This window comes from Electrophorus electricus, chromosome 8, assembly GCF_041902795.1.
Source record: "Electrophorus electricus isolate QZ-2024a chromosome 8, ASM4190279v1, whole genome shotgun sequence".
NCBI classification, from domain to species: Eukaryota; Metazoa; Chordata; class Actinopteri; order Gymnotiformes; family Gymnotidae; genus Electrophorus; species Electrophorus electricus.
In genome coordinates, this window is record NC_137504.1 from 15,167,000 (window position 1) to 15,194,272 (window position 27,273).

The window sequence follows — 27,273 nt, forward strand, 5'->3', positions numbered from 1 at the left end:
TTTTTTTAAATCCAGTAATGTCTAAATCCTAATTAGGGAAGACTATTGATTTGCCATATATACAACAAATGGGGCACTTTTAATCCAAAAAGAAAGATTCTTTAATGAGTCATTCATTCCATAGAACACACTCATATTAATGGACTGGAAACTAGATGAAAGAACTAGACCAGTTTAGACTGTGATGGTGTCACAATTTGATTAAATCAACAAAAAAGCTGACTGTGGTTCATTTTACATTATAGGTACGTGTAAGTACATGCTATATTATAGGTATCCTCCATCTTTGTTCCACCAAATTCCATCTTTGTGGTATAAACAAAAGAAGCAGAACAGACAGAATGCCACATCAATGCTGAAGAGGTATTTAGACTTTAATGAAATAAGATCAGCCCAAACCCAGGGCAGGTGTCAAACGTCCCAGACACATATTTACAGGCAGATCACGGCGGACATAAAGGGCAGCTGGAAAGACCATTCCGTATAAACGAACAGGAGGCACTCCGGCCAGTAATCTCCTGTTGTTCTTCTTTGTAGGAGTAGAAAAGACAGGAAGATGGACTCCCTCCATTATATGCAAGGGAAAAGAGAGAAAAATCGACCGTGGGTTCGGCAGATGTGGGAAGAATCGAGGAAAGGGGAATATTTTTGTGTTTCATTTGCAGCTGTCACCACAATAAACAGTGCAATTTATAGTAGTTGATAAATAATAAATTGCAAGGGAATTCTACTGCTCAAGCTGCAGAGAGAAGAAGGAGTATTCACAGCAGGTACGAAGGGCAGAAATCATTCCAGACACATGTACATATCAACAAAGGTATCTTACACAGCAATAACTGAAGGATATTTTTGATTATCAACAGGAAAGTATCGGTACATAAGGGGCTCATGGAGACAATAAAAAAAATACTCTCAGTTCAAAGATCATTCAAGTTCTGTTAGTATGTGGGAGAACTGTTGGGTGGAAAAGCCTCTTGAGGAAAAGGGTGGCGCAATGGGCTAGCAGTGGATGATGTCTTTTGATCTCCTTCTTTCTCTTTGCTCTTGTTCCAGGCAGAAAGAGGGACACCTCATATAAGGGGTCCTGGCAGCAAAGACAAGGCTATCATCTTGTCACCTTGAGTCAGGTCTGGTTTCTCCTGTGTGTGTGTTTCTGTGTGTGTGTGTGTGTGTGTGTGTGTGTGTGTGTCCAGTACATTTGAGAAGAGGGAGAGACAGGTGATGGGATCTGACTGCTAGTCTGTTAAAGGACAATGTTTCTGCTCTGGGATGTAGTTGATGCAGTAGGCAGGTGCTGGCAGGTGGCATGGCAAATCCCCTGCATGGCAGAGATAAACAGTAAATCCTCCAGACTTTGGTTCATTTGACTGCTATTTTTTAATGCAGTGTGTGTGTATGTGTGTGTGTGTATTTTTCATACGTTTTTAGCATCACACACTTTACATGTTATTTTATGTCTGTTTGTGTTTGTGTGTGTGTGTGTGTGTGTTTGTGTGCATACTCATGTGCATGTTATTTCATGTTTTGAGATTTTGCCAGGTAAACCACTCTTTGATCTGGAGGGTAAGTCCAGTGCAACTTTGCTGATGAGCCTCAAAGAGTAAAGTCTAAAATCCATTACCACAGCACTACATTTCCCATGTCCACCCACACACAACAAAAAGTGGCCACTAGCACAGTTCTTGTCTTTACAAGAGGAAAACTGCTGTTGCTTGCAAGACTTCATGGTTGTCTCAGAGTCTGCAGGCACAAAAAGAGAACTGATATCATCCACAAAAAAACTCATTAATTCAAGTTGTGTAGTTATATTTAAAGTGACATTCAAATGGCAAAAATCATATCTGTTCACCACTAGAGTTCAACAATGTTACACTTCTCCATCAGACAGTAAATTTTATCGTGACATCGGCAAAAATCATGGCTAAGACATTCATAAGTTTTGTGTATAAAGTAATACTTTAGTAATAATAATTAATAAATTAATAAGTAATAAATTTTCCTATAGCAAAGTGTCATCAAATATATGCATATGTTATCCAAGTTTCATATGTATTTGAGGCAACGTTCACTGACCACATCTAAAACTTTTCCATGAATGCTAAATTCCAAAAGTGAATAATGATAAGGTTTTTTTTAAGTTAATAATGAAGATTTTTGGTAATAAATAGAACAACATTATATATAGGTTCGAGGGGTCAGAGTAGACGCTGTATGTCCCACACTCACCTCAGCAGAAGATGTCACAGACATCAAGGCCAAAGGATAAAAGCAAGAGAAAAAAATAGAAACAGAAACAAAAACTGCAGGGAACAAACATCATAAAAGAGAAAAGAGAAAGAGAGAGAGAAAGAGAGAGAGACAGACAGACAGACAGACAGACATACATACAAAGAGGGAGATTTTTAGAGAGTACAAGCTGCCAGATTTTTTAAATAATCTATAGTAACTCTAGTAAGTCAGTTTATAGTTGAATATTTTCTAGCTATTATGTTTTAGTGCCTTCTTGTTCTTGTTCTTTTGTTTTCATTTATTAGTAGTAATTATCAATAATCAATCATTTTAGCTGTACCTCAAAAATAATCACATTTAAAAAAAAAAGTTTTGGCAGTGCACTCCTGTGATAACTGGAAATGGAAATATGATGACAAAGGATAAAAGTAAAATTCTCTCACCTTCTCCTCCAGATCTTTAATCTGCCTTCTCTGGATGTCTGTCTTATCCTCCAAGTCTCTTATTCTCTGCAACAATAGACGAAAAGAATGACACAAAACTAAATTAATTTCCAGTAAATATTTTACAGTGCAGAGGAGAATATGCAGACAATCAACATTTAAACATCACATATTGGTCATTAGAAATTTAGGCTGATTGTTTGACGTTTGATGATGTTTGATGTTCTGCCTCCTCCTGGTGTCGATGAATGAAACTGCAAAGTGTAAAATAGCTGCTAATGGTAGCAAAGGAACAATATTTGCTCCTTATGTTGATATTTATGTAATTGTGAACATCTTCCTGAATTAACAAGTATTATTAATATTAATAATCTGAATAATTAGATTTTATTTAATTAATAATAGGGAAGGTGCAGTGGGAAATTAATGCTATTTTAAATCTTATAATCTGCATATAATTAGCCAGAGTAGGCTGCCCCTGACCCCCCTTGCCACTGTCGCCCTTGGATTGCTCATTGGGGCTTTGACTTGGACATTTGTAAAGCTGCTTTGCGACAATGTCTGCTGTAAAAAGCGCTATATAAATAAATTTTGATTAATTGTTTTTATTGATATAATCTAGATTGATGCCTGTATTGTGCTAAGCAGTTCAGCTTCATCCCAGTTGCAGTATTAGTGTGTATGTGATAGAGCTGTAACAAAGTCTTTTATTAAAGTGTCACAGTTCAATGTATATTATAAAATAATTGTTTTGTATTATATACACCACAAATCATTTACAAATACAAATCATAGGAAAATCAACATGATATCAGATCAAAATAGCAAAATATCACAACACATCTTATTATCACAACTGAAAAAGCATATCATTACAGCCCTTAACTGGGAGGGTACCTGGTGGGCCTGGTGGAGCAGCTCCATTCGCTCCTGCAGCACCTGGCAGTCATACTCGCGGCTCTTGCGGAGCATCTGTCGCCGGAGCTTCTCCACGGCCATGCGCAGTTCGTCTCTCTGCAGCTCGCTCAGCGGCTCACCGAACTTGATCACCCTGTCCTGCTGCAGTGCGTTATACAGTGTGGCCTCCAGCTCCTGGATTTGCTGTTGGAGCACACAGATGCGCATGCTGACTACTTGCCTGGAGTCCAGGTCGAAGCAGAAACGGCCTGTGGTCTAATTTCAGCTCGAGGCGCTGCGAGAATGTGTTTGCAAGTTTTTACATTGAACTAATACTGACAAAAGAAAACATTCTCCTGATAAAGGATACTTTGCTTTTAGGAAGGACAGACCATCTGGAGCAAGTGGAAATATGCAAATTCAGTCATGCTAACTGGTTTCTGCTCTATTTCATTTAGTTTTAGCGTTGTTACCGTTTTGGGGTGAGGCTTTTCATAAAAGTCTCTCTAGATAAGTCGCTCTGGATAAAGGCGCCTGCCAAATGCTGAAAATGTAAATGTAAAAGTGGCTCAAATGTAGGCTATAATGAAAGAGTACCATATAAGCCTGGTCCAGGGCCTGCTTCCTGTAGTCCAACTCCTCCTCCAAATAGCCTTTTTGCTTGCAGAACATCTCCTATAGATGATAATGTTATCTAAGTAGACCTTCAAGCACAAGTCAGGTACACAAAAAAAATGGTTGTTTAAGTCTGTAATACATTTGTTTAATATATGCAATTCTATACAGTTTAAAAATGTCAAGCAGTCTGTGTATTTTTAGAAATAAAATGTTAGTTTATGAGGCCTGTATAAGATAATAAAGTATGATTGACAGATTGACCATACCATCTCTAGTTCCAAGTCCATCATCTTTTGATGGAGTGCTGCCTCTGTGCCCTCAATCTGTTGGATCCACTAGGGGGTGACAAATGCACACATTAGAGAAAGAAATTGCTCATTGGTTGATTCTTATGAGCATTGCTTTACTAGTTTGCCAATAACCACCTTCTCATTCATACTGATAAAATATGACTTTAAACCAGACAATCAAAACAAAACTCAAGATAAAATCCATTAAAAATTCTGGCACATGCTACTGCAAATCCTGAAGGTGCTAACAGAAAAAGCCCCCCCGACTTTGCATTAATTTGTGAGGAGCGTATGAAGCCTTATAACATGCAAAACATGAGAGCTGAGATATTTACCTTCTCAGCTAGAGATAGGACAGTACTCGCTTGGATAATGGCCACTTGTTCTTCATTCCTTAAATTCTGTGGTTGCCACAAGAACCATGTTAGTCAAGTTAATATTTGGGCATCATATTAAAGAAAGGGAACAGAACATTAAATGAAACGGGACTCACCCCGTTATCGCCCAGAATATCTAATAATTTGATGAGGTCAGGTATGCAGACATCCTTTGGGGGAGAATATGAAATCATGTAGGACCATCTGCAACAAGAGCCTTACATTCTTTGACGTATGACATCAACTCATTGTTTACCTTCACTCCTTCCTTTATACAGTAGATCTGGAGGGCACTCACTCCCTCTGAAAAAGGGTGGATTGAAAGTGTAAAGGGTGGCGACCTCCTCTCTCGTTCCTATCAAATCATGAAACACATAATATCTGTTAGTGACGTTACTGGATAGAGCAGTCAAGCCTCGTTACAGTGCTGTTTCATCCGAATCGGCTTGATAAAGCAGGTGGAACCACTGTGTTGCTCTATAGTTCCACCACTAGATGGAGCCATATATGTTTTCTGAGTAGATGGCCTGGAATGACTGATGATTATGCATCAAATGGGCTCTGTTCAGCTAAGAAGTTGCATTTTGTCCGTGTTTAAAGCCTAGCAAACGTCATCAACTTGCACAGCATGGTCAAGAAATACATCCATAAATATCCATCCATCCATCTACATAGACGCCCGAGCAATTTATATTACAGGGGAAGCAAACTTATTTGAAGAGAAAAAAAAAAGACTAAAATGAAGTAAATAACTGTATGAGAAGAGTTTTACAAAATTATACATTTCAGTTAATCCTATCAAATTCAAACAAAACATCCACTTGGGAAAGAGCGTGGTGCAGAAATCTCGCTTTTTGTTGATGGATTTGATTCTGCGCGTTGCAAGAGTCAGTGTCCAGACCGAAATATAGCAGGAATGTATGGGTTATATTCATCGTATTCCTCGACTAACAGTTATAAACAGTCGCGATTGTTTTGACCATAATCAATTTCAGTGTTTGCCAGTTGGCTGCAAAATGAAGATAGCTAGCTAACCTATATCTTGCGAATCTAAATCTAACACGTTAGATAGCTAGCAAGAAACGCTAGCTAGCTAGTTTGCAATTCCAGTGGTGTAGCGTTAACCAGTTCAGGGCACAGACTGTACATGTTAACGTAACAGAAATTCCAGCTCATGCATAGTTCTCCCTTTCTGCAGAAATGATGAAAATAAACAAAAAGAGCCCCACCACTGCCAAGTTGCCACTGTTGGGCCTCTGAGCAAGGCCCATATCCCTCAATTGCTCAAGTTGTATTCAATCATAACTGTAAGCTGCTTTGGATAAAAGTGTCAGGTAAATGGTGCTGCATGAGAGCAGCAGTTAATTTAATTGTTTACTTTAATTATACATCCAAAAGCAGTGTCTCGGAGGAGGCCAAATGGGATAAAACACATGAAACACAGGTTGGTAGAAGATGAATAGTTCTTAAATTTTTTTAAAAGTGTCTCCGGTAACTAATAAAAGATTCAGATTCTCACTGAGTGCCTTAATGTTAAGTTCATTTTGTAGTCTAAAATCTAATTTAAAATATACCTGACAAACAATTCTATTACAGTAATATTCTCTTTATTGACTAATTACAAATCGTGGTAGACTATCATTAGCCAGGGCATATTCCAATACCAATTGCAGTGGCTAGCTACAGATTCAGTATTTTTTATTTATTTTTATTGCAGCTTTTATCCTCCAGAGCCAAGAAAGTCTAATGTCATGTAGAATAAACACTGTTTAATGTCCTGAATCCGTTGCTTATCAGTTAATCTATGCAGTACTGCTAAGATTTTGTTACTGTGTGCTTTTGAAGGAGACCCTTTTGCTGCTTCAGTCATGAAAGATGACTGAAACATGAACATAGATGCTGTGCTGTGCCTTCTTATATTGTTATGCTATTGAGTTAAGTTTGTCTCTATGAGAAAGTGGTATTTTCCATACGGGAAATAAAGTACTCAAAGAAAAATTACCTCAGACTTCAACCACCCCAAATTTACAAATTTATGTTGTACAAGCAAAGTGTTTCTGAAGTTCTAGGAGTTTCACCTAACAAGGTTTTCAGTTTATGGATGCATGGATGGATGGATAATTTAACTGGAGAAATGTGGGAATATGGCATTATTATGGAAATATAGTTAGATGATGGTCAAGTGTTAATCAGATCACATTTTGTAGCTTTGCCATTTTTTGACCATAGAAGCTAATTCTTTTTGAAAGCTATAAGAAATCCAAACCAAGAAGCACTGAAGGCTGAATCATGATCTTAGAAGTGGTATAAACAATCAAAGCCAGGAAGCTTTCCAGACCTAAATCTGGATACTGCACATATTGTCTTTCTGTCCAATCTGAGCTGGTCAAATGGGCTGCTCTGAAACTATAAAATCAGCCTAGGTACAGGAATGTGGCAAGAGTGAGTCCAACCTCCAGTTCAAGTATGCGAAACTCGAGTAGCTCATTCTGGTCTTTAGAGTCTTGTAGCTCTTGCTGCAGTCGTACATTCTCACTGTCCATCTTCTCCACCTGCCAGAGACACATCAAACAGCAACATTATATAGGGAACATTGTACCAAGAACTGACCAGCACCAACACTTGTTTATGTTATTGTTTATACCATGTCAATTACTTCTCAATTTGTTACACTGACAGAATCCATTAGTATTAACAAAACAACAGCCAAAACGTCTTTTACTGTGGGCTAGCCTTAGCTTATTGTAAATTATAGCGCTCACAGCTACAAAGTTGAAAGACTTTTTAAGCCTCCAAAATGACAGCTAGAACTCTAGCCTCATTTGCCAACATTCCACGAAAATGATACCACTGCCCCTAAATCAGTCTGCAAGGAAGGAACAACAACTTGTTCCTGTAGGAACCTTCTCTAGGAGCTCCTGGTTGCGCCTGAGGAACAGCTGCTTCTCCTCTACCCATTTGGAGTCCTACCAGGGAGAGAAAGCGTGGATGAATCAGGGGCTGCTTTGCGTCTCACTGGAGTTCCTCTGGCTAATGCAAGCCGCATGATTAGACAGCTAGCTGGAGGCCTGGCTCTAGCAGTCTTCACTGCTTCAGAATCCATCATGAGTAAGAGGATCAGGACATCAGTGTATGCCATGTAAGCATTACTAGAGGGAATATGCATTTAGTTAAAAATGTAACAATCTGGTGTGAGCAGATTTTTTGTATGAGTATATGGTTTGATTTGTGTTTGTGTCACATTTCCTGTTACACCTTAATGTAAATTTACTGCCTGTACAATTAACCTTTCGAGCTTCAGATCTGATTTATCCTAACATTCCAAAACAATCCATGCCTGCTACCCAGTACAGATAATAGTAATGGATAACACTAGTACTAAGGGCTGATACCCAGCGCAGTGTTCTTTAATTTTTTGAACACTTAATATTTCAAAGAAAAGAAAAACTGATGAAATATCTAAGAGGAGATGACACCAATTATACCACTAGAAAATAAATACCCCCCCTGGGCTCTATTCCAGCTGCAATCAAAGTGATATGACCTTAATAAACCCCTATTTCAGCCCACTCACCTAGTTTGAAAATCTAAATGGATTCTAATTGATCAGTACTGTATACTAATTCAATGCAAGTGTTCATAGCAGTATTCAGAGTAGAAGAGCTGAGGTCTAGGCCATGCTGGCTATGTCACAAAAGGTTATAAATGCCACTAAATCAGACATCATTGTGCAGCTTACTGAAATTAGCAGAATGTAGATTGTGGGAAGGTACCACACAATGAAAACCATTTAGCAACAGCAATTAATTTTTTTAGAAATTGTTCAAGAAGATGATTCTGCCGATAAAATATAGATATAGACTCCTTGTGAATCTGAAGTCCAGTGTGCATGAAGCAACTGTTTCCCCTGCCTGGTCTAAAAAGGTGATCTCCGATTAGCTTCTTTACATCTCAAAAACAAGTAGAAGTACAAGTTTCACATTGCCACATCACTTTGCAGCATTCCTTAATGTGCCAATCAAATACTATCTGAATGTGACCGAGGACTGGAAATGAGCACTACTTACTTGGCCTTTAAGTGTGAGCTCTTTCTCTAGGTCTTCAATTTTGGCCTTATATCTCTGAACATCAGACTGGAGCTGCTCGTGAGCCTATGAAAATACAGCATTCTCCATTCAAATAAACCATGAAGATTCACGTGAAATACATCCCTTTCATAATGAAAGGGAAGGTGTTGTGAACCTATCACCTGACAGTGTATCATCTGGGTGTGGGAAACCTTCTGAAAAGAATTCAGTCGATTTTTTTTTGTCACAAAACAAAGAAATGAAAGTATGCCACAACACAAGAATCAATCATCAGAAACCTTTTATCCCGCAACACAATTTCCAGAAATTGAATTATTTGATGTGTTATAAAAGTGATATAATCCAAAAATTATTATATGTAGATATTGATCTCCCAATGTCAAGACTACACCAATGAATCATCATTATCATTTATCACACTGGTCCTCGGGCAAGTTTTGGGCTTACCTTGGCCTCCATCTCAGCATCCAGGACGCCACCCTTCTGCTCCTGCAGCAGGGCATAGGCTCTTTGCAAGGCCTGGTACTCCCGCGTAAGCTGCCTGAAGCGCAGCTCAGACTCTTCAGTGGCCAACCCCTGTAGATACAGCCAGGGAGAAAGTGAGTGCATTGCTCAGCCAAGAAGTAGGCAGAAGGTGCAGAAAAAGACATAGTGTTATTTCAGAGGGAGCATGAAGAGTGGAACATGGGCATAACAAGGGAGAGGAAAGACCAGACTGGAAATGGAGGCAAACAGGAGGGTGGGAAGAAGTGTGTGTTACAATAGTAACTGGGAAAAGTATATGTGGGGAAAAAATGATCAAGCGTGGAGAGATTTTCTAAATGCCATATAACTCCAACTGGACCATATCTCCTTACCTTCACCCTCAAAAAGATCCCAACCCATTTGCAGTTTTGAATCTCACCTCATCTGGATCTTCCTCTGGTGTCGCTGGGGTACGATCCATGCGTAATGAAGCCACAGAGGAGGTCTCGGAGTCCATTGACTCTTCATCATAGCCAAAGAATGTGTCCACGACAATATGTCTCTGCACAGGAAAAAAACAGTTTAGTAAACATGGAAAAGGTACAGATTCAAAAGTGATCTAATGGGACTTAGAAGGAGAATGTGATGCCATCAAACCTTGATCGGTCGGCTTCGTTTATGCCGCTTCTTTCTCAAGAGCTTTTCTCTGTCCTATGATGTGGATAGTCAGTGACAAGTTACTCAACATTAAGGCATGGAGTGAAATAATATCATAAGCATACAGCATGGTCACAGTGATGAAGCACAAAGACAAGAAAAAGAACTACTGACAGTGCACACAGTTCTGTAGAACAACAATGCAAAGGTCTTTTTCAAAGTACATCATAAGCATAAAAAACCCTGCATGTAAGCGCAGGGTGTATTTAAGTTCAAATGTCCAATATAAATGCTCACTCACTCTTGTCAGCTCATCAATCATACTCTGCTGCTCCAGAACTTGCAGCTTGAGGAACTCGATCTCCTGGTCATCATGAGCCTGGTCCAAGTCATTCAAGGACTTCAGCTTCTTCAGTGGTGGATGAGAACTAATTTTCTCTTTCTGAACAGAAAGGGAGAGAAAGCGATTGAGTGAATTGGCTGTATTAAGTACAGTTCAATCTAAAACGCCAACATCTACATTTATTAAACGTACACATTTATGATTCACATTTTCCTTCTGTATTCCCTTTATGGGATTCCAGTGATTTTATAGCACCCTGAATATTGGGCAACACCTATGCCATATGTACTATTTACAGTGATGTGCCAAAGGTCATGGGACAGAAACCATGCCACATGTTGGCACTCCTGTAGGGTCCAGTTAGCAACCTCACGAGAACAGGTGAGGCACTGTCATTGTGTTGTGGTGTTAAGAGGCACTCTGGTGGGTCTCCTGCTCCCATATCCCATGAAAGCTAAAGAACACTGCACTCACCTGTGGAATGTGTGTGGGGCATCCTGAATGTTGTTGTGATTTTTGCCAGAGTCTGCTCACACAGATAAGTCTAGCCAGACGCTGATGGTCACGATCATTATTAAGCACCTGTGAATGGCCACTGGACTGTCCACTCTGGGTGGTAATGCCTTCTATGATTTATTCCCAGTACACACATGACACTGTGCAATGTAAAATGCCTGCACAATTTTGGAAATGGAACATCCCATCCGTCTGGCTACCACTATCATGCCTTGTCCGAACTCCAATAATTCACATCAGTTTGCCATGAGCATGCTGGTCAGTGTTCAGTCTCACTGATAAGATAACACCTCACAACTTCCACAGTTGTTAGCATTTCCTAGCCGTCCCAGGCCATCCGCTGACTTTTGGCACATCAGTGTAATTTGATGTTTGTTGAAAGTGTATAAGGGTATGGAGTTAGCTGTGAATGTGTACAAGGGAAGGAGTCACGCACCATCTCCATGTTCTCCTTGTTCAAGTTCTTGAGCTTGTCTTCCATGCGGTGGAGAGACTGAGTCAGTTCATCATTCTTCTTATTCAACAGCTTGTTTTTCTCAAGCAGTGGCTTACACTGTTTCTCTGCCTCCCGCACTCGCTTTAGCTGAGAAAGAGAATAATAAATCACACCTTCTCTCAGCCTTTTAAAACTACATTTTATTAAAAACCATTTTAGTATCAGTAATGCATTTTATAAGCCCCATAAGAGTTGCTCACAAAAAAGAATAAAGTATAATAAACTTATGAACCTTCAGCTTGTTATTGCTTTGTTCTTGTATTTCTTCAATCATACACATATATTTTTTATTTCACTAACATACCAACTCATTTCTTTCATCGACCAGCAATGTGTTACGGTCCTCCAATTTGCGGATGGTTGAATTCAATTCAGCAATACGTCTCTGGTTCCTCCTCATATCCTATTGAGACAAAACACCACACATACATGTATTGCTCATTTGCACCTTTAATTTTAAGGGTATTGTTATACTTTAAAAACTACAATTCCTTTATGTAATAATTGATTAATGTTTCTCAACTTAATTTTATGAAAGGTGTCTTTATATGTGACATAACAACATAAAACTAGCCTTCGCAATTTTTTATTTATTTATTTTTTAATCAGGCCTGGCAGTCCTGGTTTTCAAAATTTCAGTGAGCTTTTATAAATCATGTGGGAACAACTGGCACCAGCTGGTGTTTCTTTACCGGACTCCCACAATGCTCTGCTCCATCACCAGCGCGGCCTGGGATCTCTCGTTTAGGGCTGCCCAGGTTACATTCTGCCTCCTTGACAAGAAAAAGCTGCTCATCGAGTGCATCCTTCTGAAGCTGTAGCTTCTGCAGGAATCCTGTCGTGGTCTCCAGCTCTTTCTCCAGGGCAAAAACGGTTCTGTCTTTTGCTTTAATTTCATCTACCTGGAAGGATGAGCACAGTTTACACAGAATATGTTGTCTCACTCTTGCCTGTTGGGAGCATTTTATTAAGTTTCCCCGATGCTGTGTTTCAGGTTCCTTGAAAGTTAAAGTACAAATGATCTAGTTTAAGGTTTTGTAAAAAAAAAAAAAAAACAAACAAACAAAAAAAAAAAAAAAAAAAAAAACAACAACAAAAAACCAAAAACAACTATATACCAAAGTCTGCCCAATATTATGTTAGTAGAATGCTTTACACTGAATGCTTTACACTATACTATATTATATTTCAGACACCACTGAAAGTGTTGCAAAAAAAGGTTTAAACTCACTGGAGAATGGCATAAATAAAGAGGACTGCCTGGTCCTAATAGTCTGATAAACGCACTTGGCATTCCTCTTTTCAATAACTTCAGCCAGCTAAGCCACTTAAGCAGAAGAGAAAACAAAACGGTTGTGCCAGGACTGACCAACACAGCATGTTTAAACCTAATGAATCTAATTTATAAAAATTACGCAGAAGTTCCACTACCAGATAATCACAGGTGACTGATGGACAGAGGGATGACAGACAGACTGACAGACCAATAGTTGCTAGTTTAGCTTTCATTTGGTAGGTTGCTCAGACACCTATACAAGATACCTTTCAAAATGTATTGGATAGTTTTGATAAACTAGTGAGAGGAGCTATCAACATCAGCCTAGTCATAGATTAGAACCATACAATTTGTGTGAAAAGGGGAATGCATGTAGACACTGGATATTGTAGATGTTAGAAATGTGAATAGTATATGCATATTGAGTATCCATAAGATTAACATGAATCTAGTTAAAAAATTACCATAGATTAAGGGCTTTGAATACAGATTTTTAGCTATTCACACAATGGTATTATTTTATGACAGACTGCTTATTAAACAATACTATATGAAATGGAATGGAATTACCAGTAAAACCCTTATACTTTGCAGGGCACAACACATAGAGTCATGCAATTAACTGCTACAGTCATATGGCCCAACCAACAAACCTATAGTTGACTTTAACATCAGAACGCATTAGCGTTAGCTACTTACCAGGCGCCGAATGTCCCGCTCGCAGTCCCACTTGATCTTGCTGATCTGCTCCTGGTGTGCCTGATGCTCGGAGCGCAGGTCACCTGCCTTCATCTTGTCTGCCTGGATCATGGTGCTGAGCGCCTCGTCTGTCTGCTTCTTGGACGCCTTCAGCTCGGTGATCTCCTGCAGCAATTTGACACGCTCCTGGTCGAAGAAGCGTCGTGCCTCCTCACGGGCCTCCAGCGCAAGGGCCGTGCGCACCTTCTCACCACTGCTGCCTCCACCGCTGCTTCCATCACGCAGGGCGGCCAGCGCCGTGCGCAGCCGCTGGATCTCGCCGTCCTTGATCTTGGCTGTACGGGCCAGCTCCTGCTCATGCTGGCGCGTCAGTGACTCGCGCAGCGCAGCCTGCTCCTTCAGCTTCTCCTCGTGCCAGCGGGCCCGCTGCTCCGTCAGCGTGGCTGTGTGCCGGTGCTGTTCCTGCTCGCGGATTCGCTTGGCCTCCTGCGTCTTATCCCGCTCCAGCTTGCTCACCTGCGGTCAGACACAGTGCCTGGAAGTTAGCAAACCTTTGATATAGAGTTTCAGCTAAAGGCAATAATTGGTTTAGGCTTTGTGTGTTTCAGGTGACATGCAAAGGCTTACTGTATACTGAACACCTTAACATGTTACTTATTTTTTCATGGAACAGGTACATATATAAATAAGGTTGGCCACTCTAACCAATTGCAAAGGTCAGCCCTAACTCCCAATGCTTCATTGTAAATGAAGAAAAAATAATCAAGGTTCTCTCAATTCAGTAATGGCCAATACCTCTCTTAGCCACATCTGACCTATCAGTTCATCTATCAGGCCATTACTGAGGTATCAATCTGGGAAGGTGAGAGCTAACAGAGGCTTCTTCTGAGGATACATTAAGATAGTCATACAGCACATTCAGAGGAGAGCAATTACATGGCCTAACAGACTTCTGAGATCATCTAGGACTGTTGTGTTTTGGCACAGGGATGAGAAGTAGGTCATTATTTTCACCCAAAGAACAAGGACATTTATGCTCTCTTGGACTTCTAGCCACAGATGGCAGTGCCATCGTCAGGGTTCAAAGTTGTGAACTTCCAATGACAGGGGCAAGACCTTAGACAGGGCACCACTCAGGAATTCTTCCAGTGGTAACCTTATATGAACTGTTCCATATTCAGTTCTGGCTCTAGAATTCAGTCACTGTCTCTGAGCCTCTAGAGATCATGCACAACTTTCATAAAAAGACATGGAATTCTCAAATTCCATGTACTGTAACATTTAAAATGAGTCTGAGCAAGTTTGATGACAGGAATCACAAAAGGTTAGTCATGCAGCTATGGCCCTTTGAGCACAGGATGACAGAGACTTTAATTAGAATTTTGACATGGATTTCAACATATGAGAAAATCTGTGTAAATGTGTAAATGAGGGCCTACCAACAAAAGCAGAACATATGTGATCTTGGGGTAAGGATTAATACTATTCATCAAGTTGGCACAGGGGAATATTATCTATGTTTAATGGTATACAACAGATGATACCATTAAACACAGAATTATCACCTGTGTCAGCTTGCTTCTGCCATAAGAGCTTACAAAAAAGAAGAACAATTCTGTAAGAAAGTTGAAGACCCACCTTGCATTTTTCTTGGTGCAATTCAATTTGAATGTCAGTTAATTTGGACCTGAGATCTTCATTGGCTGCCTGTAAGGCAGAGATGAGGGCTTCAGGCTTTTCGCCTTTGGGGCGCCCTTTCTTCGCCATTGGGTCAAGTGCTATAAGTCTTCAAATTCTCTCACTTCTCCATTGCATCAAAACATTAATTCGAAGGGTCCAATGCCGTCTCTTCCTCATTATTCTGGCAGACAGAACTCCTGTGGGTTAGTGATGATAAGAGGAATTAAGACACAAATGTAATAGAAAATCAAACCTGACCATCTCTCTCTCACCTTCTCTTATACTGTCCCTGGTCTTAGCTATTTCAGACTCTTTAATGGCTAAGTGTTGACTACGTGACTTCAAATGTATTCTATGTAAACACATAAGACCATAAAATCTCCGATGCATGCCTAAACAACTTTATGACATAAATTATGGCATAAATTCATTGATGTTGTCAGTACACATGTTTACTAATTTGGCTAGCTGGCAGTAAGAAAGAAATATCCTGAGTGCTACAAAAGTCAATGTTCCATCTGAAAGTACCAAAATGTATAAAAAAGTATCAAACTCCATAACATTTTAGGTTTTCTGTGATCTTAAGTGACACAGTAAAAGTTACACTAATTAATAATATTGATTCTAATAATATTGTTCTAATCATCTGTACAGAATAAACAAAATTCCCCCAATTTTTTTTAACAGGAAGCTAAAGAAATTATTTACAATAATGGTTCATGGGGACAGTTCCTCAAAGACCTCATTTAGTGAAAAAATAGTGCTTCATTTTTCACTGGCCTGCCCTCAGAGAGGGAACAGCTTAACCTTAACAATAACATGGAGGAACGCAATTAGTTACACTCATGCTGTTAAGGGTCATGGCCTGATCTTAGTGAGGCTTACACCTGCTACTGAGCTGCTGTTGAGCCAGAACTTCCCCCACATCTCTTCCCTGCTCCTCTGAACAGAGCAAACGATTTGAACTCATTCAAAAAGGCAAAGAGTGGTGCCAGCAGAAGCTGTTGCATCCAGCTCCACAAGACATTTGTGTGGGTTATTCCTTAGTTCTCTTTGTTAGCACAGGAAGCATTCAGCAAACATCATTTTGATGGCATGTGCTGTTTTGAAGATGGCTCATAAGCCAAAGAGCAGGGTACAAGGGGATTACTTTGGCCAGTAAAGCTGTTAACATTCTGTGCCGCTTTGAGAGCTTTGCTCTGTGCTCCACCAAGAGGAGTTCCTTGGCTAATAAATCTAGATAACAGTTAATGTAGTTCAACCATTTACAAACTGCATCTGAAGCGAGTCAGTATTGTGAGGGTTTTGTTAGTGTGCAGGGGCCGCGTTATATATCCGACATACAGTACTTTGAACACAACAGACAATGGGATGGCCCATGGCCCATTGGGAGAGGCAGGCAGCATGGTTGCTCGTTGCCTTGGCAACATATGCAGTGCAGCAGTCTCCCACGCACATGCCACGTTACAGGAAGGACGCCTGTGCCCCTCCTCCATGCTGCTGACTACAACGAACAATTAGAGCCCATGCCAGCCTCGCCCACCACCTCAAAGCCAAAAGGCATTTAGCAACAAGCAAGGCTTACAAAGGTTTAGTTGCTCCTCTTTACTTAACCTGCTCCTAATCAGCGTAGCATAAAAGTATGCACAAGATCATTGCAAAAGATTGCAGATAAGGAACAGTGCGCTTGTGTCTTCAGTTCCTTCAGAAGCTCAAGAGTTAACTTCTTCCCAGCTGCCAATGATGACAGTCAAACTTTCTGTCTGCCTGGACTTTCTGTCTGCCTGGATTTTCTCCTCATGCAGTGGAGCTTTTGCTTGAATTTTGTTAGAATCTCATTTGTCAAATTGCATGGAACATGTGGTGTCCTAACAAGTTTGGCCAAACTGTCCAGTATAAACCCAATTGGTAACTTGTATTAAAATCAGTTGATTCACTTAATCAATGTTTCTTATGGTGGCGTGGATGTGCAAAACACTTTAACAAATCAGAAAACACAACAGCAAAACCAAAAACACAACAAATGTGAAAACACAACAGCAAAACAAATAAACACACCAACATTAACTCAAAACAGACAGGGTAGATTCTTACTGAATATCATGTGGTTGTTGCTGATTGGCTACAGTATGTGTCAGTCTGACAGATGTGAAAAATGGAGATCCAGACAGCTGCTGACTCTGGGCTTGGTTTGTTATGGTGTCAGGTATGCCCCAAGTACACGTCATGAGTACAAAGTTCAAAGTCAGTGTAAGAAATCGAAGAGGATGTGGGCTGGATTCTCATATTGGACATGTCTGCAGTGTCTGCAATGCTGTTATCATGTTAGCTACAAAGTTAGTTGCTAAGCTAGCTAATCTAGATAGCTAGGTAAAGTAAGCATGGGTTTTTCAAGCAAATTAAGGCTCAGATATTGTTAGTTAAAAATAATTTTGCTTGTTGTTTGCTTGTACTTTAAATGTATAGCTAGCTAGGTATATCTAATGCTATCTAACCAACATTACCCAGCAATGGTAGCTAGTCAACTAATGTTAGTGGGGACAAATTCAGTAATAAAATAAATTTTGCCTGAATCTCATTTGCTGCTTATACCGATTGATTGTCCTTTAGAATGATCGGCTAATACTGATGCTACAGGGGTGGAGGCTACACTCTGCAACACTTAGCCATTGACACCAAATGTGGTTTAAACTGGTTTATTAATCACTGTGAAGTTGGTGTTAGTATATTACTATCTAGCTCAGTGGTTAAGGTACTTCACTAGTAATTAGGAAGTTGCCAGTTTAAGCCCCACCACTGCCAAGTAGCCACAGTTGGGTACCTGAGCAAGGCCCTCAAGCTGTATTCAGACATAACTGTAAGTCACTTTGGATAAAAGTGTCAAGTAAATATTGAGATATGCAAATTCCCTTTTTAAAAGTATTTCAGAAAACTTTTTAAAATGGATATGTGTTGTGTCTGTACCAGATCTAACACTTATATTGAACGTTAATAGGACAAGGGAATAGAGCCCAGTGAAAACTCTAGTCCAAACTGATCCGTGATGCATCTGGGTCAAATCAAATGCATTTACTGAGTGAGCTGGGCCAGTCCTCTACCAGTTTTCTTCCAGATCTGGAAAACGAACAAGCCCCAACAATGGCCTGCATAGCAAAAAGACAAATATGTATGCTTACATGGATTAAAATATAATATGTATTATTAATATGTTCTTTGTATTATTAGAGGGATGATTAGGCCTCAACCCTCTGACAATTGAGTTCATTTAAAGAATAATTGTTTATGGTAGATTAATCTATGTTGCTCAAGTTACTTCCAAATGTAAACCTGCAAGAGAACCCACCTTCATTTCCATCCTGTTTTCATTTCTAATTATTGGTGCTAACTGTTTACACTAGTGCATTTCATCCATGCTGAAACTGAACTGGAGCTGGATCACGAGGCTAACATAGTCATACTGTACCTTATGAGTCTGCTACAGAGCTAGATGCACTGAAATAGCAATTAACTATTATACATGAGCTTTTACTATCAAATCTAACTTTAGAAACCTTAGATACCTAACTTTCTTAACTAATTCATCCACAGTATGGCTTGTTATAATGAACATTTATAAGAAAATGAACAATATTATGACTGGCAGTTCACATTTACCAGTTACTTGTTGCTTCTGAGCAGTTCACTGAACTGTACAAAGCAATCAAAGATGGTGTAGCTTGATAGCTAGATAAGTATTACAGTTTTAGATTTAACCTTCTGGTGCAACCGAAAAGCAGAATAAAATATTGCGCTTCTGTTTTGCTAAATTACACAAGAAGAAAAAAAACAATAAAGTGGACTAGTCCATTTATGGATTCAGCATTAGCTTTCAAATGTTGAGCCTTTGGGACATAGGATCATAAAACCAGGAAATATGACTGAATCAGACAAAAAAAGTACTCTGCATACGTATAATGCCTAGTAAATAAGCTAAGGCATATTCAAAATGTTTGGCAAAGAAAATATGGCAAACTGCAATTACAGGTCCAAGCCTTTTCAATTATGCTCCTAAATGTTCTTTGCCTTGCACCACAGCCTTACGCACCAGTGCTGAACCTACAGCGATTTTAAACATTAAGGTAAAATAAGGCCTCATAGTTAATGCATAGAAATAAATAAAAATCAGTCTAAATCTGGTAAAGCAGGTAGGGTAAGATGCTAAGAGCACCAAGGTCAATAGGTTTGATTGCCACGGAGTACAGATAGCAGCAAGCCAAGCAGAGATATAAGATAATACAATTTATTATCTAAAAATAATTTCAAATAAATTTTAAAAAGTACATATCTGAAGCACCAAAACTTGCCTCGACATTAAAGGACATAATCTATCAAAAATGCAGTTTTGATTTATGAAAACAATATGTCCTCCCTTTAGTGCTCACCTTATAAAAATACACAAAATGTTTTTGGACACATGCCCTTACTCAGTACTCCCTTTCACTAGGTCAAAACCTACGGACTAGTGTTAATATTTCTTCTCAGGAACCTGCACAGTAATCCAGTGGGGTGCTGCTACTCCACCATACCACCATCATGTGTTTCTCACCCATACATTTTTCATGTTTGTCCAAAGATTATGATACTGGTTTAATAAATATTATACTTCTTCAAACAGTCCTTGTCATGTGAGTAAAAATTGTGGTAAAAAGCAGATTCTGAGAAGTCAATCTCTAGCCCATCTGTGACCAGAAATCCATGAGAATATAACTGGTTATGCTCTCCTTTGGATGGATGAATGGTTTCATTCTCTTTTTGTCAATAAGGAGCAATGTTAGCCCATCAGGGCATCTGTTAGGTCAGGCCAGAAGTTACTGTGCATAAACTTCAGCAGAGCAAAAACTAATTATGACTAGGAAGAGAAAGAAAGAACAAATTCTATATACTTCTTAAAACCTTTATGATGCAACTGTGAAACTCTCATTAAATGAAAGTCAAATTGATTTATGTACTGCTTTTTGCAACATATGTTGTCACAAAGTATCTTTATAAATGTATGGGTCCAGATCCCTAATGAGCAGGCCAAAGGCGACAGTAGCAAGGAAAATCTCCCTGGGGGAAATTAAAGAAGAAACCTTGGGAGGACTAAGACTGAAGTGTGAACCCATCCTCCATCGTCCATACTCCACTGGGCGGCCCAGCTAGTAACCAGTCCATAGTTTATTGTGTTATTTTTAGTCAAAGTAGCCAGTGTAGATGCCTGTTACTCCAGTGGGTATAGGGTGGGTGGGCTGTTTCTAATATGGTAGAATCAGATCATCTACTGGCAGCATTGGTTTAACTACGTCATTACACATCAAAAATAATTTTGACTTCTGATTAGATCCTAAGATACAGAATTGGAAGGATCTGGCATGTGAGAGCACTGCGGTAGAATGGCTCACTATCATTACCACTTGCCATCAGATCCCAGCATGGCAAACCACAGAAATAATCATTAAAATTACAGACGTCTTGGTTCTAATGTCTGTGCCTGACCTTGTAGGCTTTAGAAAATCTACAATAAGGTCCCTGTTCCTCACCCATATAGAAGCTGGAAGAAGAGCTTGGAGAAAAATGACCTAAGCCAACAATGAAATAAGAACCTAATGACCTAAACCAAAAAAAATTACCTAAGCAAGTCATGTCAAAAACAAATATAAAACTACTAATACAAAACAAACACAAAAAAATACTGCCATTTGGAACCCCCTGTCTTCTAGTATTTAAGAAACAAACAAATCACAGGGATGTCATTAAACTGATTAGCCTCTTTTGATTCAAAAGAGCATTGAGATCAATACCGGGCATGCATCAATCCTTTTTATTTGGCACTGACCTCATCCACACATGACTCTCACTTTCAAACCAAATATGTGTCCTTCCTTAGACAGGTCAAACTGAGAAGTTACTGTAATTGATGCAAGGTTACATCAAATGACTAATTAGACTTATTGAAATGCAATCCCACTACTTACTGGAGCTGTCCAGAGCATCACATTGCATTTACTGGGCCGATCGGCTTTCAGAGAAAATTGATAAGAAATGATCAAAAATACAGAAACATCAAATTAATTGTTATAAAGATTGTAAAAAGACAGTCCACTCTTGTAATTCTACATAGGATAAGATGTTAAACACCTGTGCCAGATCATTAAAAGTTCACATAGGGCCAAGCCCACTGACTTCACAGTAGACATGACAACCTCACATGGTCTTCACAGGGGTCATCAGGTAGCCACCTCCCTCCATCTGTGTTTCACTGAATTAAGCCCCAAACACCTCCAGAATGCTCAACAGTGAGGTGTGGCATCACACACCCACCAACCTCCAAGCTCACTTTTAAACCAACCATATACAAAACATCACATGTCCAGTCCTCATGTATCTTAGATACTGAACACCTCAGCCTTTCATCTTAATAATACATTTCCCCAAATAACCTGTGCTCTCCTTATTCACAGCCACTGACTAGCCCTTTCAGCTACTTCGGATAATTCCTTCATAGCTATAATAAGCTTACAGCCTCTTAAATTGCACAAGCAAAGATGTGGCAGACTTAGCTACAAATCCCCTAGCACCTATCTCTACCAGCCTTATATATACCTGCCACTCATGTTCTTTCACCTCAGCCACCAAGTCTGCATATTTCAGCTTCATCCATATCAGTGCTTCATCCACTGCATCCTCAAATGGAACTGATAACTCTATAAAGTCAACTATCCACTTACTTTCAGAATACAACAATATGTCCAGCCTCAGCATAGTTAAAGCAATGCACTATGGGACCTGTAGTTTTTGGTTATTACCGCTACCAATTTCCAATCTCATGCTTCAAACCATTTATCTATTTTTATGGTCTCACTCACCAATACACTGCCTCTCCCAAACCTAATCACTCTATTCATGTTACTACTGGACAAAGAGCTCAGATCTACATGCCTATAATTGAATGAACAGGCTAATGAGCTAATTGTACATATACAAAGCATAATACGTAAATGTCCTATGTCATTAGAGCTCCATTAGAGCATTTTCATTCCAGCAACCACACCATGAGCTCTCCTCAGGGGTCATCAGGTAGGTACCTCCCTTCATCTGTATTTTGTTGAATTAAGCCCACAACACCTCTAGAAGGCTCAAACTTATCCAAGCTTAACAAGCAGCATGTCTTAAGCACAATGTCACTAGCAAACACAACTTGTAAAAACCTAAAGGTAAGCACCTGATTATGTCTCTGTTTGTGTCTATGTCCCTGTTTTCTCTGTGAAGCCGCTGTTGGCGTCATACTGCCTTTCCTATATAAGAGGTTTATAAACTATAGGAGGTTTATAAACTATAAACCCTGCACCCAGGAATAAACTTTACCCTTACATTTCCTACAAAGTTGTTTGTGCATATTCTGACAAATCTGCAATATTGCAGTTTCATCAAGAGTTCCATAGGACCAACCTGCAGCATCAATAGATCAGTTTTGCTGCTCCAATCATCATAACAACTACGAAAAAAGATGACTCAGTGATTTGACTCCGAACTGTGACTGACCTGGGCATGACTGTTGCCTTGGCCGTGTCATGCACAAGTCTATGGAACTAATGCTGTACGACTGAATATGCACGAGCCGCTGGATGCCAGTCATTAAATGTTTATTTGTGCCAAACGATAATCGGATTACAACTGCCCGTCCCCACCTCATCTTTCTTACAAACATTTACATTTATACTATTTAGCAGATGCACTTGTCCTGAGCAATTTACAGAAGTGCTTTCTAAAACGCTAGTCAAATCAGGGAGTCAGTACAGGAAAAGACACACAGAGTCAAGGTCTGGTCTTGTGGATGCACTGTCCCTCGCTTACTAGAAGGGCAGCCTAGCTATGCCCATATGCCACTCTGGTTGCCATTTTTAGTAAGTGTTTATCTAGGTTAAGTGTGTGGCAGGTCACATTTGCTCTTAGTCCATATGCTTTGCGTTCTTGTGGAAGTAGCAAGCACTAAGCATCCAACTGGGAGCCTGAAACCTTTTCATTCTGTGCATGTTACCAGAAACAGCATGCTTTCCCAGACTAGCTTTCTGACATTTTTTTTAATATTATTACAATGTTCTATCTGAATTCAATGCAGTAAAATTATCTCTGTAGTTACCCAATCTGTGGCATTCATTTGAGCTTAGTTACATGGTTAGTGGTTAGTGGTTATGACTACTTTACAGTGAAACAACAATGAAAGCCAAAAGAAGTATGTAATGCAACTGAGACATACATAGACCATACCAGTCTTCACAGATGGCATATTTTTATATCAGAAAGAATGACATGATAGGTTTAAACAGAAGAATTGGTCATTGTGGCACCATGGAAATTACAGGTGTATATTTGGGGAATAACTAAAATAACAGCCTTACAAGCATCCTTCTCTACAGTTTTTAAATTTTAACCTTATTCTCAGAGAATGAGACAATATTTGCTATTTGAGGTCACAGAACACTGAAAAAACAGACTGAAGAGAAAGGCTGCAAAACATTATTTTAAAGAAAATGTTGTGCATGATTTACCATACAAAATGACCAAGCTATATATAGAAATGATGAAGACAAAAGAATGTCATTACAGATGGATAAGCAGCACCCAGGAAAACATATGTGAGAAGGGGCTCATGTTTCCTACCAGCTGCAATGGCCCATATCCCTGGAAGCTTGCGTGAGTTGAATGCATCACAAGCACACTTGCATTGTGACCCAGTTTTGTCTTCAGTCAAACTCGGACCAGCTCTGTTTCTTTACAACACTTCTTGGCAGAGTCAAAACAAGAACTGCTGTCTAGAAAGCCTCTGAAATAACCCTTATGATATTCAAATACCATTTCAGGAAACTATCAATGAAGCCAGCCAATTTGCACTGATACTCAAAGACTGATGACCATTTCTAAATTGTTTGAATCATTAATATTACTTCTTCTTAATACTACTTATGTATTACATCAATTAAATCATTAAATCAATTAAATCATTTTATTCATGTCAATACTGTAAAATAAATACACTGCCAAAATGACTGAAGAGTAAGTATTGACTTATTGAAGTTATGACACATTGTCATCGGGCTTTCTGCCTCAAGCAACTGCATTAGTGTTGTAGACTACTAGACTGTGGGTCACTAAAACCACCAACCATAGACATAAGGTCTTTAACTCTGTGCTTAGCATGGGTTATTTAAGAAGTATTTTTGCAAATACTTTTTACTTTTTCTACAGACTGTGGCCCAAAGCAACATACTGTGCACTGTTTTTTTAAAACAATAATTCCAACGCAGTCACACATAGCCAATTTCTGTTCACTCATTATTTTCAAATCATTTCATATATAAGATATTGGAGGAAAGTCCGCAAATTTCCTCATCAATAACCAAATCCTATGGAAAGGAAGTGATGTAATCTTAATGCTGAACCCACACATCTTCCAGTCTGGGTTGACCATGTCATTTTCTGTGGATCAAATTATATTTTTGGTATGCTGGGTTTCTGGTGGAGGGAGAGCAATAAGGGACAGGCCTAATCTGTGTTATACAACTTGTGCGGTTGTTAGACTAGCTGTTCCAAATCTCCCCATGTCAAAATATTGGACATATTTTTCACATAAATGGGACATGTAAAAAAATAATAACCATAAGATCACTGATGATTTCTTCCAATGGGGAAAATACATGACAAATGAACTGGGTTGGCAATTAGAAAAAAAACCTAAAACCCCCATGAATTTGTGCATTTCTCCTCTTCTAGAAATGCAGAAACATTGTATCAAATTTACTGTGACATTTCTGACTCAAATGGAAAAGCTCAAAACACATCTAAATTAGGAACTTAATTTCTACAAAATATTTCTGTAATATTTATGACATTTCTGTAAATAAAATTGATGCATAGTTGATTCATATATTGGCAGTTAGGAAAACCCTTAAAACTTAAATGCTGAAAGTATGTAACCAAACTATTTAAACTTTTAAAACATATGCACTCTATTTAGCCTTTCTTACCAAATGAAAACTATGGAATTAAATACCTAGTGTCATTTATACACTTGTATGCAAGTGTTTTGTAATTTATATCTCCAAAACCAACCAAAAAGTCTGATTTTAACATATTGCATAAGTTATGGTGTTAATGTTGAATTGTTTTGTAGACTACACACTCAAATAATTTTTTTTTTTCTACTTTTACCCACACACATTAGCCTGCTGTAGAATAGGCAACTGAGATTACAGGTTCACCTAAGCATCTTGCATTTTAGACAAATATGTGATTTGTCATGTTATTCTTTCTGGTTTAAGAAGCAATTTAGCTTTTTGTTGCTCAATAAAATCAAGTTGCAGTCATCTCACAAAAGGGTGACAACCAACATTAATTCAAATTTGCGATCTCAGTCTAAGAAAGTATACGTATATTATTCTACATCTATTTTATCATTTATCTACTCGCCACAACTGTGTGTACATTATTCATTGAATCCCCAAATTAGAGGTCATAGGACACTATAGCATTATGCACAACAAATAAACTAATGGGTTCTAGATTAAATGCTCAGACGTCTTTCCTGTCACTGCATAATATTCGAGACGTGGTGTGGGCAACATTTACGTCAACTAGCAATCTATTCTAATGCACATGTCGACCACGGAAAAAAAATGTCTTTGGGGAAACACGTATCGAAGAACGGTGATAATCGCTTATCTTACCACTATTATACCACAACTGACACCTGGCTCTCACTATATGCCTGTCTGTAGTCTTCATTCAGCTTCACATGAAAATGAAAAAAAGAAAGGATAGCATATATATATATATATATATATATATATATATATATATATATATATATATATATATATATATATATATATATATATATATATATATATATCTCACACACACACACACACACACACACACACCAGGAAATTGTTTTATTTTGTAATATGGCCTTGACAATAATGAGCGGCCATCAGTGATCTTTACAACGTTGGATGCTGTGCGTCTTAATGCGCAGCCAGGACACACCGGCTCATACTCACACATAAGATAAAAAATATATATCAAACGTTCATCATCTGATAACCCCACATTGTATTCCTATATTTTGCGTGGCGTGGTGGTGTGATGGCAGTACGCTGCAGTAAATATCCAGTTAGCCTATAAGCTTCAGTGAAGCCATGCCTTATTGCAGCGGAAATTCTTTCCGGTCGGATTTCAAAGCGCATATCTCGTACAACTCCGTGTAGATACAATCAGCGGACAGTGAATTTCTATCAAACAAGCCAAAATATAAAGCAATGCTTACCAAATAATACGTTTTGTCGACGAATCAAGGCCTACTACCCTCAGATCCGTTTCCATAATCTTACATTTTTTTCGTTACCCCTCAGCATCAGCAGCCGTACAATGCAACGACGGTACCGATGATGCTTCCTGACCCCGCCCTCCTTGTACCGCGAGAATGAGCTCACCACATTCGCTGAAACAGGCACTGCAGTCACCTTGTCCATCGTAGTGCGTTTTCTTCGGTGTAGAGGCATTTTTCTCCTCTCTCCAGAGCAATCTCTTGATACTTTTTTAGCTATTTTTAATAATAGTTCTGTCAGCGTTGTTGTATCTTCTTTAAAGATAGACTACGATTCCGATTACATCGATCATATTGATGTCCGCGGGGTGGCACGCGCATCCACTACGATTCAAGGAATAATTTCACGTCGGCCAGATTAGGCTACGCGATCTGTAGGTTTATTTATTTATTTATTTATTTATTTACCTTCGTTGCTACGCCATGCACGCAGCATTAACATTTTGAAGACCTTTAGATCTTCAGACCGTTAGATAATGACATTGATGTAAATGATGGACATACTTCCAGTTTCTTCATCCCCGAGGTTTGGACAGATTTACATTTAGTAAAGGCTAAGGAAAACTTTTACACAGAAAGGATGTAGTTTGATAACCTACGCGTTTCCAAAGAGCCAGTCAGGATATCGCATAACGTATTACAGGACCTGTGTTGGTTAAACAAACAAACGCTCAAAAATTGAATAAAATACATCAATGCTAAATCCAGATTAAGAGTATCAAAGTTTTATTTCGAATTTCCATGTATTTTTTTTTTCCATTCGCTTCCCTTACCGTTGTCTGACTGCCATCTTAT

General features: G+C 39.0%; 1 protein-coding gene across 3 annotated transcripts; it reads right to left on the reverse strand.

Moving 5' to 3' along the window:
- jakmip2 (janus kinase and microtubule interacting protein 2) lies at positions 1-27,088 on the reverse strand. 3 transcript variants are annotated; one of them, XM_081719903.1, is made up of 22 exons: positions 26,585-27,088; positions 15,033-15,271; positions 13,395-13,910; positions 12,112-12,321; positions 11,724-11,822; positions 11,360-11,506; positions 10,366-10,506; positions 10,065-10,118; positions 9,847-9,969; positions 9,390-9,518; positions 8,922-9,005; positions 7,758-7,820; positions 7,308-7,406; positions 5,111-5,209; positions 4,971-5,024; positions 4,813-4,878; positions 4,454-4,522; positions 4,167-4,244; positions 3,570-3,773; positions 2,673-2,738; positions 2,227-2,300; positions 1-1,740 (listed from the first exon to the last, which is right to left on the reverse strand). In XM_081719903.1, exons 2-21 carry the CDS (start codon positions 15,159-15,161, stop codon positions 2,250-2,252), a joined length of 2,481 nt encoding a protein of 826 aa, XP_081576029.1. In that variant the 5' UTR covers positions 15,162-15,271; positions 26,585-27,088; the 3' UTR covers positions 1-1,740; positions 2,227-2,249. The 3 variants fall into 3 exon arrangements, with proteins under 3 accessions (XP_081576029.1, XP_081576030.1, XP_026866818.2); XM_027011017.3 differs by lacking the exon at positions 26,585-27,088 and adding an exon at positions 26,419-26,519 and having other exon boundaries at positions 2-1,740; XM_081719904.1 differs by lacking the exons at positions 7,758-7,820; positions 26,585-27,088 and adding an exon at positions 26,419-26,519.
- Positions 27,089-27,273: the final 185 nt, after the last annotated feature.